This window comes from Pristiophorus japonicus, chromosome 16 (genome assembly GCF_044704955.1).
Source record: "Pristiophorus japonicus isolate sPriJap1 chromosome 16, sPriJap1.hap1, whole genome shotgun sequence".
Taxonomy (NCBI): Eukaryota; Metazoa; Chordata; class Chondrichthyes; family Pristiophoridae; genus Pristiophorus; species Pristiophorus japonicus.
In genome coordinates this window covers 54,201,737-54,219,567 of record NC_091992.1, presented here as the reverse complement: position 1 = coordinate 54,219,567, position 17,831 = coordinate 54,201,737, and the positions used below count along the sequence as shown (strand labels likewise).

The following is a 17,831-nucleotide window of genomic DNA, read 5'->3' as shown; positions in this document are numbered from 1 at the left end:
GTCTAAATCATTAATGTATATTGTAAATAGCTGGGGTCCCAGCACTGAACCTTGCGGTACCCCACTAGTCACTGCCTGCCATTCTGAAAAGGACCTGTTTATTCCTACTCTTTGCTTCCTGTCTGCCAACCAGTTCTCTATCCACCTCAATACATTACCCCCAATATCATGTGCTTTAATTTTGCACACTAATCTCTTGAGTGTGACCTTATCAAAAGCTTTTTGAAAGTCCAAATACACCACATCCACTAGTTCTCCCTTGTCCACTCTACTAGTTACATCCTCAAAATTCTAGATTTGTCAAGCATGATTTCCTTTTCATAAATCCATGCTGACTTGGACCGATCCTGTCACTGCTTTTCAAATGCGCCGCTATTACATCTTTAATAATTGATTCCAATATTTTTCCTAGAACTGATGTCAGGCTAACTGGTCTATAATTCCCTGTTTTTTCTCTCCCTCCTTTTTTAAAAAGTGGGGTTACATTAGCTACTCTCCAATCCATAGAATTGATCCAGAGTCTATAGAATGTTGGAAAATGACCACCAATGTATCCACTATTTCTAGGGCCACTTCCTTAAGTATTCTGGGATGCAGACTATCAGGCCCTGGGGATTTATCGGCTTTCAATTCCATCAATTTTCCTAACACAATTTCCTGACTAATATTTGTTCAATTGCTCTGCCATTTCCTTGTTCCCCATTATGAATTCACCTGATTCTGACTGCAAGGGACCTACATTAGTCTTCACTAATCTTTTTCTCTTCACATATCTATAGAAGTTTTTGCAGTCAGTTTTTATGTTCCCTGCAAGCTTACTCTCGTACTCTATTTTCCCCCTCCTAATTAAACCCTTAGTCCTCCTCTGCTGGATTCTAAATTTCTCCCAGTCCTCAGGTTTGTTGCTTTTCTGGCCAATTTATATGCCTCTTCCTTGGATTTAACACTATCCCTAATTTCCCTTGTTAGCCACGTTTGAGCCACTTTCCCCTTTTTATTTTTACGCCAGACAGGGATGTACAATTGTTGTAGTTCACCCATGTGATCTTTAAATGTCTGCCATTGCCTATCCACCGTTAGCCCTTTTAGTATCATTCGCCAGTCTATCCTAGCCAATTCACGTCTCATACCATCAAAGTTTCCTTTAAGTTCAGGTCCATAGTCTCTGAATTAACTGTGTCACTCTCCATCTTAATGAAGAATTCTACCATATTATGGTCACTCTTCCCCAAGGGGTCTTGCACGACCAGATTGCTAATTAATCCTCTCGCATTACACAAGTATAGGATTGCCTGCTCTCTAGTTGGTTCCTCAACATATTGGTCTAGAAAACCATCCCTTATACAGTCCAGGAAATCCTCCTCCACAGTACTGCTACCAGTTTGGTTAGCCCAATCTATATGTAGATTAAAGTTACCCATGATAACTGCTGTACCCTTATTGCACGGGTCCCTAATTTCCTGTTTGATGCCATTCCCAACCTCCCTACTACTATTTGGTGGTCTGTATACAACTCCCACTAACGTTTTCTGCCCTTGGTGTTTCGCAGCTCTACCCATATAGTTTACGGCTAAAGGGATCAAGGGGTATGGAGAGAAAGCAGGAATGGGGTACTGAAGTTGCATGATCAGCCATGTTCATATTGAATGGTGGTGCAGGCTCGAAGGGCCAAATGGCCTACTCCTGCACCTATTTTCTATGTTTCTATTTTCTATGTTTCTATATTCCCCCAAGGACAGGTTAAAAGCTGCTGCCTCATCGGTCTAAATCCACCAACCAGAGAGCAGCTGGGCCCAGACTGGAACTGCCAGGTGGGTCTTTAGAATTCCTGAGTTCTCAGAACCAGTGCTGCCTCATTAGCCTAGGCTGGCATTGTCTCAACAAAAACTGTGGGTTTTACAAACTCCCATTGTGCAACTAAGGCTGCAGAGGTGAACGTCTGAGGTGTTGTGAATAGTCAAAGCTGAAAACAGTCGGTTCTGCCCAACCCAAGCTCCATATTTGGAGACTCACACCAATGGATGAAGCCCAGGGTTCTGGTTTGGATGCAGGTTCAGGATTTTAAAACTGCCTGGAAAAATAAAGGTGTTTCTCAATAATTAGCCAGGTTTAAGGTGACCCTTATTTTGTATCAACCTAACCTAAATGCCTCCTCACTGTGTTAAAATCAGGACTTCTCATTGTCTCCTATAGCAATGAGATGTCAACACAGACACAGGCCATTCTTTAGTATTACAACTGACTCTGGGGCTCAATTTTACCCATACTGATGGGCTGATTATCTCAGAAGAGATAGGAGTCGGAGAATGTTACACCACAAAGAATGGACATTTATCCCATAAAGTCTCCGTCAGTGTAATCCCACTTTTGTTCTCTATCCTCATACCATTTAATATTCCTCTTTTTCAATCTAATTTCCTGACTGCAGCTCTTCTCTCTCCTCCCCCCCCCCCCCCCGCCGCCCCAAATGATCTCAAAACTATGAAACTCATTGCTTCTTCAATCTATCTTTCCTCCTACAATCAGCAGACTTTTAAAACCAAGTTTGATGTCACCTAACTAATACTACTTGATTTTCTAATGTATTTTGCTCTTCAACCTCTTGGGCATCCTGCACTATGAGCCTTGGCTCTTCACCTAGGTTTCTAGTTATGACCTACTGACTGTTGTAAACCTAGAATATTGTTTGATGTTGAGAAATCCTATTCCTCTTCAGCTTTGCCTCTCCCAAATTGGTTATTTTTTTTAGCCATCTCCTACCTATAAAAAAAATTTCAAACTGACTTTTGCCTAATGAATTATACGCCCAGAGGTGAATGTGTTTGGGGAATAAGAGACCATCGCACTTTGTTTTACAGGGAAGGAGGTTGGAGAGACTGTGTTGTACTACGGTTGCCGTTTCCAGAACGAGGACTACCTGTATCAGGAAGCGCTGGAGCAATCTCAGAAGGATGGTGCCCTTACTCAGCTTAATGTAGCATTCTCCAGAGACCAGACCGAGAAGGTGAGCCAGTGTAGAAACGAGCTAAGGCCATAATACACGGCCTACCCTAGCATGAGTTTCTCCCCCTCTCTGGTCCCCTCCCTGCACCAAGAAATCCTGACATTCCATAATTTACAATGTAATGAGTCCCTTGCAATACCATGCTTGGAAACTGACTTTATTTTATTGATTTGAATTTATCCTGATGAGATAAATGAGGAACATATAACCTCATGTTTAAAGATCCTGATGAAATGGGTCCTTCAGCTTTAGTGGGAATACTTAACCAGCGTTTGGTCATTGATGCGCATAGTTCAATCCCTGAGGCTCTTCTCCGTACCTCCCAGGGATTCGTGTTGGGGCCCTACTGTTTCTGATCTGAGTTTTATTCAGAGGCCCAGTGCAAATTGGTCAATGAAAGATAAGTTCAGGGCTGGTGTTAGGAAGCACTACTTCACGCACTAATTAATAGCTCTCTCCCTCTCTCTGATCCTTTTAAGACCTTCCTTAAAACTTAGCTTTTTGACCAAGTTTTTAGTTGGAGTGTTTTTGTGAAGTTCCTTCGGATGTTTTCCTATGTTAAAGGTGCTATATAAATGCCAGTTGTTTTTGTTGTTGTTGGAATGGCCCTCCAGGTAGGGTAGTGGGAAAAAAAAGTTGAATCATTCACAAGGTGGATGCTGTGATGGGGAGGACTTTAGGTTTCTGTGGAAAAATTGGTCAATGGCCTCCCTTGCCTGTACATTTGTGATTTCAATTGTTTCATTCTTCTCTCTCATCAACCCTCAGGTGTACGTCCAGCATTTGCTGAAGAAAAATAAAGAGCACGTGTGGAACCTGATCCAGAAGGAGGGTGCACACATCTACATTTGTGGGTAAGGAAAGGGCACAGAGGAGGTGCTACACAAAGGGGAATGCTACACTGAACTGTATTGCTCATTTATCCATATTAATTGGAGAAATGATGAAGAATGTGCTTACTCCCGATACATCTGACCACTCTTTAACCAAAGCCCAGAAAATGCTGGAAATGCAAAGCAGGTCAATCAGCAGCTGGGAGAGAAAAGCAGGGCACCAATATCTGGTCGAACCAGCAGAGCGCCTGCACATTTCTCCCCTACACCCCCCCTTTTTGGTTCAAATTTCCAGGGCACGTATTTTAGTTTGTTTGGTCTCGTAGTGAGAGGTGCAAAATTTCAGCACCTATCCCCAAGAAACATTCTATTTGTCTCCAGCCATGATATGTAGATTCGGATGTAGTTGGAAAGCTATCCTCTACATCACAAGTTTGGCATTGCAATGCTCATTGGTAACTAGGTGGCCAGTGGATACCTGCTCTCTTTCATGCTCATAACATTTAACTGAAGTCCCTAAGTGGCCTTTTCTGATTTCTTACTTGACCATTCTGGACATGTTCTCCACCTTGTTAAATTCTTTATTGTAACTTTGTTTTCAAACCTATTGCATGTGAATGTTCCCCTTAATAGCGAGGGGATTTGAGTACAGGGGCAGGGAGGTTTTACTACAGTTGTACAGGGACTTGATGAGGCCACACCTGGAGTATTGTGTACAGTTTTGGTCTGCTAACTTGAGGAAGAACATTCTTGCTATTGAGGGAGTGCAGCGAAGGTTCACCAGACTGATTCCCGGGATGGCGGGACTGACATATCAAGAAAGACTGGATCAACTGAGCTTGTATTCACTGGAGTTCAGAAGAAACGTTTAAAATTCTGACGGGTATAGACATGTTAGATGCAGGAAGAATGTTCCCAATGTTGGGGAAGTCCAGAACCAAGGGTCACAGTCTAAGGATAAGGGGTAAGCCATTTAGGATCGAGATGAGGAGAAACTTCTTCACCCAGAGAGTGGTGAACCTGTGGAATTCTCTACCACAGGAAGTTGTTGAGGCCAATTCACTAAATATATTCAAAAAGGAGTTAGATGTAGTCCTTACTTCTAGGTGGATCAAGGGGTATGGCGGGAAAGCAGGAATGGGGTACTGAAGTTGCATGTTCAGCCATAAACTCATTGAATTGCGGTGCAGGCTCGAAGGGCCGAATGGCCTACTCCTGCATCTATTTTCTATGTTTCTAATATGGGAATCCAGTCTAAAAGCAGCACAACATTGCAATGCTGCTCTACCTGATGATACTAACTATGCTGAGTGAAGTTCCTCAGCTGCCAGTCATGCTCTGGTTCCTTGCTAAACACCATTCTTCATTGGTGGGCCCAGTTAGTAAATGTCAATGGGCTATTTGATCATATCACATTGAAGCCTGATTCTATCTTCAGCCAGCATCCCCGAAGGGTCGCAGGATAGTGATAAACATGAGGAGCCTTCACTGACTCATCTTTTTACCCACTAAACCCATGCTGCTGAAACCAATTGCAGCTCCCCAATTACCACCCTGGTTGAGACCAGCTAACTCAGAAGAAGCCAATAACACACATTTTGAGTTCTTGACACCTCCCTTCAGTAGTACCCCTCTCCTTTGGTTTTTCTTTGCCTGTTGCAGAGGGATAGAAAGGCAAATTTTTCCCCTGCCTGGCTCACTGCAAGGTACAGGTCAGTGGTCTGAGTGTCCTATCTCTTGTAAGATTTGGATCACAGGTTACCCAAAGGGTCTTAGGAGTTGTACAGCGTCTTATTAAAGAGCAACAGTTATAAGCATTATCAGATACAACATGTGAGTATAGTAGACATACAATCCGTGACAGATGAGAACGATCTACAGCCCCGGCAAAGAACGGACAGACATTGAGGCAGAACGGTGGTCTCTGAACAGATCCCAAGCTGGTGGAGGTGTTGGGCCGAAGCTAGCATGAGGGGTCCACCTCGGAGATTTGTTAGAAATATGCCAGTTAAAGCTATCTCTATTCACTTTAATAATCAGGATCGACTCTAAAAACAATCAGGTAAATATATTGTGTGTAATCAGAGTTTAAGACGGAATATAACACATTAGTTATACTGCAAAAACATACAATTGTAACAGGTAGTTGATACCGATTCCAAACGGACAAACAGCTGGCGCATGTAAGCAGTTCTCTTTTTTGCAGTCTCTTTTCCTCATCTAGAGCTTCCTTCGCTAAAGCAAGGGATCACTCTCAAAGTCACTCCTGTTCCGCTCTCTCCTCCACCGTCTGCTAAAATTCTCTTTTTAGGGGTGGGCCTGACCTTGGATATTGACGAGACCTTTTGACCTATAGAGGTTCCCCATCAAACTTAATATCCAATAAGACTTCTAATTCTTTGACTTGATTCTCGAAACAAAGCCCGCCTTAAAGATGTCTTCTGATTTTGACCAAATGTCACTGTTTACTCTAACCCAGGGTTTCTTCCCGTGGAAATTTCTCTTCCTGATCCTCTCTGATCCCAGATGCCAAACCAGAAAACTGCTCGTTACCTCTTTTACAACGTAGCAACATGTTTGTTAACTCCTACAATTTCCATCAATTCTAAGCCTTTTCTATACAAATTGTCTTCAAGATACATAAACAAACTGAAGCTTTAACTTGAAAACCACAGTTAATAGTTGCCATAGTGCAAAATACCATAACATCTCAGCAGGGTACCAAGACATTAGCATTTCTGAGCATCTTCAATAGACAATTTGTCTCCAGTTCAAAACAACTATTTAAACATGGCATTCATATCAGTTGTATATATTCGTAAGAGTTTTATACATTTTTAGGCATCCCTGATTTCTAACAGTTTGAGCTTGACCTAGGTGTTAGGCCGAAGCCCGCATGAGATCCACCTTAAGGAAACGGTCTCCTCCGTTTCATGCACACCCTCTTTAATTATGCCTGCCACAGTACTGAAACGGCTCTAATCAAAGTCACAAATAACATCCTTTGTGACTTTGACAAAGATAAACCATCCCTCCTCATCCTTCTTGATTTGTCTGCAGTCTTTGACACAGTTGACCACTCCATCCTTCTCTAATGCCTCTCCTCTGTCGTCCAGCTGGGTGGGACTACACTCACCTGGTTCCATTCTTATCTATCTAATCGTAGCCAGGGAATCACCTGCAATGGCGTCTCTTCCTGCCCCCACATCGTTATCTCTGATGTCCCCCAAGGGTCTATCCTTGGCCCCCTCCTATTTCTCATCTACATGCTTACCCCTTGACGACATCATCCAAAAACACAGCGTTTGTTTCCATGTGTACACTGACGACACCCAACTCTACCTCACTACCACTTCTCTTGACCCCTCCACGGTCTCTTAAATTGTCAAACTGCTTGTTAGACCTCCAGTTCTTTGAGCAGAAATTTTCTCCAATTGAATATTGCCAAGACTGACTCCATTGTTTTCGGTCCCTGCCACAAACTCTGTTCCCTAGCCACTGACACCATCTCTCTCCCTAATATCTGTCTGAGGCTGAGCTGCATTGTTCGCAATCTTAGTGTCACATTATGACCTCAAAATGAACTTCCGACCACATCCGCAACATAACAACAACCGCTTATTTCCACCTCCGTATCATCGCCCGTCTCTGCCCTTGCCTCAGTTCATCCGCTGCTGAAACCCTCATCCATGCCTTTGTTACCTCTAGACTTGACTATTCCAATGCTCTCCTGGCTGGCCTCCCACATTCTACCCTACGTAAACTTAGTCATCCAAAACTCGGCTGTCCGTGTCCTAACTCTCATCAAGTCCTATTCACCCATCATCCCTGTACTCGCTGACCTGCATTGGCTCCTGGTTTAGCAATGCCTCGATTTCAAAATTCTCATCCTTGTTTTCAAATCCCTCCAGGACCTCGCTCCTCCCTATCTCTGTAATTTCATCCAGTGCCACAACAGTGCACTCCTCTAATTCTGCCCTCTTGAGCATCCCTGATTATAATCGTTCAACCATTGGCCATGTCTTCAGTTGCCTAGGCCCCAAGCTCTGGAATTCCCTTCCTAAACCTCTCCGCCTCTCTCTCCTTTTAAGACGCTCCTCAAAACCTACATGTGTGACCTGTCACCTGCCCTAATTTCTCCTTGTCAATTATTTTTGTCTTGTAATACTCCTGTGAAGCACCTTGGGATGTTTTGCTATGTCAAAGGCACTATACAAACACACATTATTGTTGACTCTTGTCATCACTTCTTAACAGCCTGGCCAAGATTAGAAATTCTCCAACTGAGGAAAATTACCTTACCATCTTGTGGGTAACTGGCCCCTAGAGCAGCTTATTTTTATAACAACTTTACAATAGCATTTATCTTGAAACCTTTACCCGAGTTTGACATGTGAAAAGGTTGCTGTTAGTGGTGTGTACAGGGGGACAGGCTTAGTCACATCAGAATATAAGATTTTTAGAAGTCGGAATTGGATTCTGGGCCCAGCAACCCTTCCCCAATAAAGCATTCTGCCCAAGTTTCCCTTCTAGTTTGGTGTAAAAGTTTTACAATGTTTTATATATTGGCCTGGATTTTGCGTTCGTTATGCTTAGTCTTTTCGTGGGCTTTTGAGCAGCACCCTGCGGTCGGGTGTCTGAAACAGCATGGCACCCTCTACAGGGATCTGGGCCCTGTGTGAACAGGGCAAGTAACGGCGTGTCTCTTCAGTCAATCAGATTGAAGAATCCTTACTGAGACACGCAGAATCTAAACCAGAAAATGTAAGTTAGAATATTTAATTAAATGTAAAGTAATGTACAAAAAGCGAAATAAGGAGGGAAAGAAAGATGAGATTAAGAGAGGGAGATAATTTCATTAAAATTTCCACAACAATAAAATCTGAAGGAATGCGAAGTCCACACTTATAAAAGTTAGTTTTCAGTGCCAGAGAGGTTGTTTGGCAGTAATTAAGGCTATCCTGGTGTTAAAAATTCACTTACACTTGAATGGACAAGCTGTAACTTTTTATGGCGTGTTTACTGGGTAACTAGTGGATAAGGACCACAAATTCATGTATTTCAATGCTGAGTCTATCGGCGAGGTACCAGTGCAGTGCAGCGCAGCACGAATAGCCTCATCATTACACTCAATGTAAAATCCAGACCATTAAGAAGAAAAGGAGTTCTCTCTGGTCTCTTGGACAATTTTTATCCCTCAACCAACATCGCATTGCTGTATGTGGGATCTTGGTATGCACAAATTGGCTGCCGCGTTTCCTACATTACAACAGTGGCTACACTTTTTTAAGTACTTAATTGGCCGTAAAGCACTTTACCGTGAAAGACGCTATATAAGTTCGTCTTTCTATCTTTCTTTCAGTGACGCAAAGAACATGGCAAGAGATGTCCAGAATGCGTTCTACGAAATCGTCGCTGAGCTCGGCGTCATGACGCACACGCAGGCTGTTGATTATGTCAAGAAACTGATGACAAAAGGCCGTTACTCTTCCGACGTCTGGAGTTAAAATGGAAAGGAGGGGAGCACTCAGCTTGCAGCGCTGCATTGTGCATGTGTTCACTGAAGGCTGAACAAAATATCAGTGGTCCCAGCTGGTGACGTGCACCGGTCAATGCAAGAGATCTTTAAAGTTAAACAGTGAGGCAATGATTCTTTTTCAATTCTAAAATGTCCTAGAAACTGTTTGTGGGAAATAACTCTGTGCTTTTCTAAATACTGTACTCACATCAGGATTGATACTAATATTTGACATTAGAGACTTTCCATTGCTGTCTTCTAAAAGTTATTGAGAATTACAAATCCCCTGTTCCAGAAGAATCCTTTTACAATAGTAATTGTTTAAAAGGTCAGCAGCAGCACACCATAGTAAACCTGCCCAGTCCAAGTATAGAATGGGGCCTTTCCCGTTATTTGTCTTGTGGTCATTTTGTTAAAATCTCAAATTAAACATGAACTATATTGCAGGAAAAAAATGGCTGGTAACATTGAAAACAGCGCCAGGTGGAATGGATCATTTCATACGGATTTGATCAGTTTATTTACTCGGCTTATAATTACCTTTTTATATCTTTTTTGATTCGCAGTGTTTCATGTTTTGCGAGGAAAGGGGGTTATGTGAGGATATCGGAATGTATTCCTGAGCCTCCACCATGCTTTGAGTTCAGGACGCATTTCTTATACAGTCTGCAAAGTTCTTGTTTAACTTCCTATAACTGTAACACAGCAGAGAAATGTACAGAAACAAAGGTGTTGATTTGCGGTGTTAACTTGCAGTGCTCTTCGATCTACCAACTTTAATCTAGCTCCTGATCTTCAGACAAGAGTGTGGGATTGTTGCCTCTAATGTACTGTTCCCTATTGAGTATCCTCAGTGGCTTGATGAGCTTAAGGATTTTCCTTGTTTTTTTAGGAAGTGTTTTAACTGACTTAATAATGCAAAAGTTTCTAAATCAGCCAGTAGCTAAGCCTGCCACAAGAAAATTCGATACAAAATTTGAACTAGAACACTTATATCCAGGCAACGTAAATTCAGTAACCTGATGTGACATGTTAGCAGAAACACAGATTGGATGTTATGAATCTCTGCATCTTAGTCCCCACTGCCAGGTTAAGCTGCTGCAGGGTGAGTAAGGGGGATATTGCGATGCTGCAGTGTTGTAGTAGCGGAAGTTCTCCATTCAGCCGAATGGCTCTGAGATAGACCTGTTCGGCTTTGCTTTCAGAGAGCATCTTGGTCCCAAGCCCGTATCCTCAGGTTAAAAGAAAATAAATTGGAAACCGAAAAATGCTGGAAATGCAGTGTGACATGAGATTTGCTGTTTCAGATGCAGACACAGTTCTGATGAAGTTCTACACCTAAAGCCTGCCCTTTCTCACCACTGATGTTGACAGACCTGTTGTGTACTTCCAGCATTTTTTGTTTTATTTAAATTTCCAACCTCTGCAGCCTCTGCCAATGAAACATTAAATCGCTGAACGAATCCTTGATCATTTGGCGGGGGGGAGAATGATTTGCAACCACCCCCGAAAGCAGGCCAGGCGATCTTTCAATCACTAGATATATTTTTCACATTGATTTTATTTTTCCTTGACAGGATGAGGAAGCCCAAGAAATGTTTTGTCATATTGCAACGTGACCTGTGCCGTGCATATAATTCGGCACTGCTGAGCACATCAACAGAGGCAATATCCTAAAAGTTTATAAAGTTGTTTTCATTGTGCTGTGGAACCTTTCCAGAGGCTGTTTTAACAATGAAGCATAAAGCAAAGATCGGCCATCAAAGTGGTTTTTTTTGTCCCATTTTTAAATTGCCTTTGCTCTCATATTCTGCAGCTGAGACACAAGGTAGGTGACCTGCCATTGGGTCTCTGCCGATATTGTTTGTGAGATCTGAGACAGTTGCCTTGGGTAACTCGCTCTATTTTTCTCTTGTTTTTATCTTTTGCTCTTGCTCTGGGTAGTACCTATCCATCACTCAGTCCTTTCTCCGACTCCAAACTTGTAGCACTAATGCCCTGTCTGCTTAGTCTCCAAAATGGTGAGTCGTTGGCTTTAAGAGAATTTTCATCTCTTCCGTCTTTTAGTTTGATGCAAAAGCCCCATTGGAGCCTCATTAGATCAAAAGGGAAGAAGTCCTTATTAATGGTAGTGATTTGGGGCACTTCCCAAAACTAAGGATGAGGTTGATCGAAGCTGGTATTTGAATTTTAGTATTTTTTGCTCAGGCAACTGATTAAATCATTGGGAAGTGTGAAAGGATATTGTGAGCTCAACCAGTGTCTCAGTCAGTGAGCATTAGTTCACTGTTGTTGTAATGTAAGTGGAAATGATTCAGTACCAGTGTATAACCATTTAACTAGGGATTTTTATGACTAAAAATTATGAAAACAAATAATGTTTTAGCCTCGTACTACATTTTAGGATCTTTTACCATCTTTGTAGAAAGAAGCTATCTCTGATACCATTTTAGGATTGATGGGGTTGTTTGCAATTTAACAGTGTAACCCTGCCCTCACAAGGCACTTGAACTGATGTTACCAGCTGACGTAACGCTCTGACCCTCCCTTGCTTTGTTCCAGCCGAGCACCTTAACATTCTCAATGCTGCTAGCCTGTTTCAAAATAGGCAAATCACTTGGCACACTTGTGTGCGGATTGCTAAGTAACTCAGAAGTTGCACGTTCCCTTTGTAGGTTTGGATCATGCAGCAAGCAATTGATGTTCATATGCCTTGCACTAACATCTGTTTGTTGTTGGTCAAACTTTGTAATGTGATTTGTGTTAATGAACTAAAAATAAGTCGGCTGTTTGGATGGCCTTTGTGTGTAGAACCTTACTCAGTTGTGTTTGCTTCAACGTGCTGGCAATTCCATTAAACTTCTGCCATGTGTAGTAAGATCTTGTGGAGCTTTAAAAAAAAAAATACCCTACGACCATGTCTTACATGGTGCCTCAGTTGCATTATTCACTCCTGTACAGATTTGGTTATCTTTTATACATTCTACACTTGGCTGATTAATAGCTGCCATTTTTTGCTAAAAGTCATCGTTGAGCACATTAAATCTAAGATGGCTATCTCTCTCAAAGGAAATGACAAAGTGAAAATTACTGGCTGTAAATGATTTCTGCCTACCTCCAAGCAAGAGATGCTAAACTTTTCAGCTTTACTTTAATGAAGGAAATAGTCAAGTTTTCTAAAACATTAAAAAAAACTTGCTGCAGTCAGTCTCTGTCCAGTGTTTTTGTAAATACGGCAGCCGAAAGGCCCAGGAGCACAAGTGGCAGCTGAATTCTGTGGTGTTTATTTTTCATTGGGCAATGTTCACTTTGAGCAAATTGAATGTGCAAAGGAAGCAGTTTTCATCATTGTTTGAATACGAGTGAGATTAGAATTTTCTACCTCAGTTACTGTACGGAATAGACCCAGATGGAGCTATATCCTATTGCAATTTGAAGGGAATGTGCTTCTTGGTGGTTTTTACGCAAAAGCCCTTCTCAATACCAGTGAACAAGAATGTAGAAAAATGCGTAAGCGGTGCTGGAAATTGGCAGCGTTCCTAGGGTAATATTTGGTGCCACCTCTTTCTCCTGCTTGAAAGCTACTTTGAAAAATCAAATTAGTACTCTGACATGTGTTTTATTTTTAAAAAAGAAAAAAAAACTGGACCAAGAACCAAACTAAAGTTACACGGGATATGAATGTATTTGGGGGGAGAAACCATCTGATATGGGACATGAAGCAGGCACAGTGGGAGGGGATTCCTCCAGATACTGGACACAAAAGAAGCACGAGGAGGGAACGATGCCTCCTGCCGGTAATCTTTGTGAGTTTAGGATGCGAAAGCCCCTTGTACTTGGGCCAACTGATTTGCCACAATGACCAGCGGGAGGACTTTCACCTTGATGCACTCAGCTGCAAAGCTGGCAGTGGAATGCAACAGGAGCCGGTGCATTCATCAGCATTGTGACCCTAACTACACGGTCTCTCAACCCCTCGCTGAGGTGCAGGTTGTAGATAACCGGCACCACTTATGTTGAATATAAATACAATTCATATTTTTTTATCTTTTGTATTTGAGTGGTTGGATTCGTTATTCTCCCTCTAGATCATATTAGGAGACAGAGCGGTGCACGATACTTCAAGTGTAATCTAGCCAAGGAAAACAATCACATGGATCTTCTAATAGATGAAAAACATGAAATTGGGTTGGCCCTGCAAGTGCCCACCAGTAGTGCCACAGTGTCGGAGTCATCGGTTTGCATTAAAACTACCCTAACTTGGCCACATGGGCCCGGCAGTGTGGGGATCTCCAAACTGGGATATCTGAGCCCTGGCAATTCAGCCCAGACAGCACGATTCTTTTGTGGGTGTACTTGTGTGTTGGCTTGTCCCATTTCAGCTTTGTGGGCCCGGTGGTTTGGAAAGGGCTGTTCTTAGAACTGTTGCCTCCTTGATGAATAAATCCCAAATCAACAGCCGAGGTCAGTCTCCAGTTTGGGAGATCAGCGATTGAATGGGAACTGGGGTGTAAACTTTATCTGCGACCCATGGGGCTATGTGATGGGCACCTAAGCGACCCAGTTAGGATTTCCCCTCCTTAACTTGCACATTATGGAGATCTTAACCTCATCTGTGTGGCTGCAGGGTGGAGAGGGATTTTGAGTGGCGATCAAGGACTATCTGATGGAAAGTCACCCCCAGACCTGGTATAATCCAGGTGAAAGAAGTGTTGGCACAAGGGCTGCAATCGCCCTGGGAGAACAGGACTGCACTGTTACAGCAAAAACAAATTAAACATTAAAAAATAATAATGAAGTTAACTTAGGCTGCAAATTCTTCATTTCTTTAAATACAGTTATTGGAGACCAGCCAGTGCACACAGCACTTCATATTTGCCTTTTTTGCAAATACAGTGTATGCAAATGACCCCTGACTGATTTGCACTCCTTTCCTTGTGAACAGGGCAGGGTTAAATGCTCAGTTGATTTACATGCTACAGTGCAGTATAATTCTCACCTTAAATTAAAGGTGCCAACTTGACTGGATGGGGGTGCTGGACAGACTCGTGGCATTGCCATTCATTCTGGTTCCTTGTGCCAATTTGAAAGAGTCCCAATGCCAATGGGGAGCTGCACAGGCTCACAGCTCGGGCTCTAGCTCCTTCTTGATCGCTAATTCCTTACAGTTCTCGTTCAGTTGTGGATGTAACTTGACTATTAACAGAATGCTGCCTACACTGGCGTACCCGTTGGGGATGTGTATACCTGTTGTCAAATGCTCTGTTGTCTATCAGTGTGTGTAGTGTGGAATTCTAGAATCCTGTTTGACCTCAAACTCATTAACTTTTCTATAGAAAGTTGTGAATTAATGTATAAGCCACCAGTAGTTTTTAATGAAAGTAATACTTCAAAGTGTTACAACAATGAAAGAATATTTGGGTTGTTCAAACTGTATAGATGACCACAACATTTCTTAAACTATTCTCTATATAATGAATACAGTACTGTTCTCTCAATCTCATGCTCCTGATTATTTAATTTTCACTGTTGCCCTGCTCTGGTTCCTAATGGTCCTACAATATTTTGTTCAATGTCTGTAGGTCTGTCATCTAGTAATTTGTCTCCAAAAACATTAAAAGATTTACAAAAATCCAGACTTTGTTCTCTATTGTCCAGCTAGGGGCAGTACTCTCCGCCTCACTGGCTGCTTTTGGCAGTGCGTATCTGTGTACTACCTGTAATATGCACTGCACTCTGACCAAGGCCGGTAAATGAACCACTGCTTGGCAGTTACCAGAGGGCTTCTGAAGGCTATCGAACTACAACAGTAGAGGTCAGTGCATTCTGAAAAACAGGAAACACCACCAGGATGTTACATACATATGTTATATATTGTCACTATCCATCATTTTTTGTGCTTTTTTAATTTTTTTTTAAATGTACTTGCCCAGATATACACCCCAGCCCCTGTAGTAATGCAGAAACTTAAATTTTATGAAAATACAGGTTACTTGTTGGATTTAACTAGCAATTTCCCCTTAGTTTCCTTTCAGAGCTGGGCACTGATTAAATTGTCAAATCTTAAAGTGAGGCGTCGCTATATCCAGCTAACAATTACTTGGGAAGGAACTGGAACAAAAAAGACTTGGTCCAGAATGAAGTCTTGTAATTCCGACTGCTGAAACTAAAGTGACTGCTAAAGCGGCCTTCCACAGAATAGATTTTAAATTGTATGAATTTCAAAATTCTGATTGATGGGAACTGTTCCCTCCATGACACCCTTCCCACTGTCGGGGGGGGGGGGGGGGGGGGCTCCCCAAACACTTGCAGGTGAAACAGCGATTTACTTGTACTCCTTTCAATGTAATATACTGTATTTGCTGCTCCCACTCCAGAGACTTGAGCACAAAAATCTAGGCTGACACTGCAGTGCAGTACTGAGGGAGTCCTGCATTGTCGGAGGTGCCATCTTTCAGATGAGAGGTGAGACTGAGGCCCTGTCTGCTCTGAGAATCATAGAATGGTTATAGCACAGAAGGAGGCCATTTGGCTCATCGAGCCTGTGCCGGCTCTGCAAGAGCACCTCAGCTAGTCCCACTCTCCCGTGCTTTCCCGTAACCCTGCAAATTATTTTCCTTCGGGTAATTGTCCAATCTCCTTTTGAAAGCCACAATTGAATGTACCTCCACCACCCTTTCAGGCAGTGAATTCCAGATCCTAACCCAAATGTTTTTTTACTCGTGTCGCCTTTGGTTCTTCTGCCAATCACCTTAAATCTGTGTCCTCTAGTTCTCGACCCTTCTGCCAACAGGAACAGTTTCTCTCTGTCTAGACCCCTCATGATTTTGAACACCACCATCAAATCTCCTCTCCACCACCTTTGCTCCAAGGAGAACAATCCCAACTTCTCCAGTCTATCCACACAGCTGAAGTCCTTCATCTCTGGAACCATTCTTGCAAATCTTTTCTGCACCCTCTCCAAGGCCTTCACATCCTTCCTAAACTGCAGTGCTGAGAATTGTACATAGTACTCTAGTTGAGGCTGAACCAGTGTCTTATAAAGGTTCATTATAACTTCCTTGTTTTTGTACTCTATGCTTCTATTTATTAAGCCCAGGATCCCATATGCTTTTTAACCGCTTTCTCAACCTATCCTGCCACCTTTAATGACTTGTACATATATACCCCAGGTCTCTCTGTCCATGCCCCCCCCCCCCTTTAGAATTGTACCCTTTTGTTTATATTAAACTCCTTGTTCTTCCCACCAAAATGTATCACTTTGCACTTTTCTGTGTTAAATTTAATCTGCCACATGTCTGCCCATTCCACCAGCCCGTCTATGTCCTCTTGAAGTCTATCACTATCCTCCTCACTGTTCACTATACTTCCAAGTTTTGTGTCATCTGCAGATTTTGAAATTGTGCCTCGTACACCAACTTCCAAGTCATTAATATGCATCAAGAAAAGCAGTGGTCCTAGTACCAACCCCTGGGGAAAACCACTGTATACCTTCCTCCTGTCCAAAAAACAACCATTCACCACTATCTGTTTCCTGTCACTTACTCAATTTCATACCCATGCTGCCACTGTCCCTTTTATTCCATGGGCTTCAACCTTGCTGGCAAGCCTATTATGTGGCACTTTGTCGAACGCCTTTTGGAAGTCCATGTACACCACATTAACTGCATTGCCCCATTGATTGTTACCTCATCAAAAAACTTAAATAAGTTAAACACGATTTGCCTTTAACAAATCCGTGCTGGCTTTCCTTAATTAATTCATACTTGTCCAAGCGACTGTTAATTTTGTCCTGGATTATCATTTCTAAAAGCTTCCCCACTACCGAGGTTAAACTGACTGGCCTGTAGTTTCTGGGTTTATCCTTGAATCTTTTTTTGAACAAGGGTGTAACATTTGCTATTCTCTAGTCCTCTTGCAACACTCCTGTATCCAAGAAGGATTGGAAGATTATGGCCAGTACCTCTGCAATTTCCACCTTTACTTCCTTACCATCCTAGGATGCATCTCATCCGATCCTGATGATTTATTTACTTTAGGTACAGTCAGCCTTTCTAATATATCTCAATTTTTATCCCATCCAGTATCTCACTATCTCCTCTTTCACTGACTTTGGCAGCATCATCTTCCTTGGTGAAGACAGATGCAAAATACTCATTTAGTTCCTCAGCCATACCCTCTGCCTCCATGCGTAGCTCTCCATTTTGGTCCCTAATTGGCCCCATCCCACTTACTACCCATTTACTATTTATATGCTTATAGAAGATATTTGGATTCCCTATTATGTTAGCTGCCAATCTATTCTCATACTCTCTCTTTGCCCCTCTTATTTTTTTTTCACATCCCCTCTGAATGTTCTATATTAAGCCTGGCTCTCACTTGTATTCTCAACCTGACCTTTTCTGTTTCATCTTTCTATCTCTTCCGTCATCCAGGGAGCTCTGGCTTTGATTGCCCTATGTTTCTCCCTTGTGGG

General features: G+C 42.4%; 1 protein-coding gene across 7 annotated transcripts in view; it reads left to right on the top strand.

The window, feature by feature from the left end:
- The window catches only part of LOC139226508 (NADPH--cytochrome P450 reductase-like), a 132,240-nt gene extending 117,253 nt beyond the window's left edge, over positions 1 to 14,987 (top strand). For all 7 annotated transcript variants that reach the window (XM_070857340.1, XM_070857342.1, XM_070857339.1 and 4 more), the window contains 3 exons: positions 2,859 to 3,004; positions 3,773 to 3,858; positions 9,200 to 14,987. In XM_070857340.1, the coding sequence (XP_070713441.1) occupies positions 2,859 to 3,004; positions 3,773 to 3,858; positions 9,200 to 9,344 (377 nt within the window). In that variant the 3' untranslated portion in view covers positions 9,345 to 14,987. The remainder of the gene's footprint in view (positions 1 to 2,858; positions 3,005 to 3,772; positions 3,859 to 9,199) is intronic.
- The last annotated feature ends 2,844 nt before the right edge of the window (positions 14,988 to 17,831 follow it).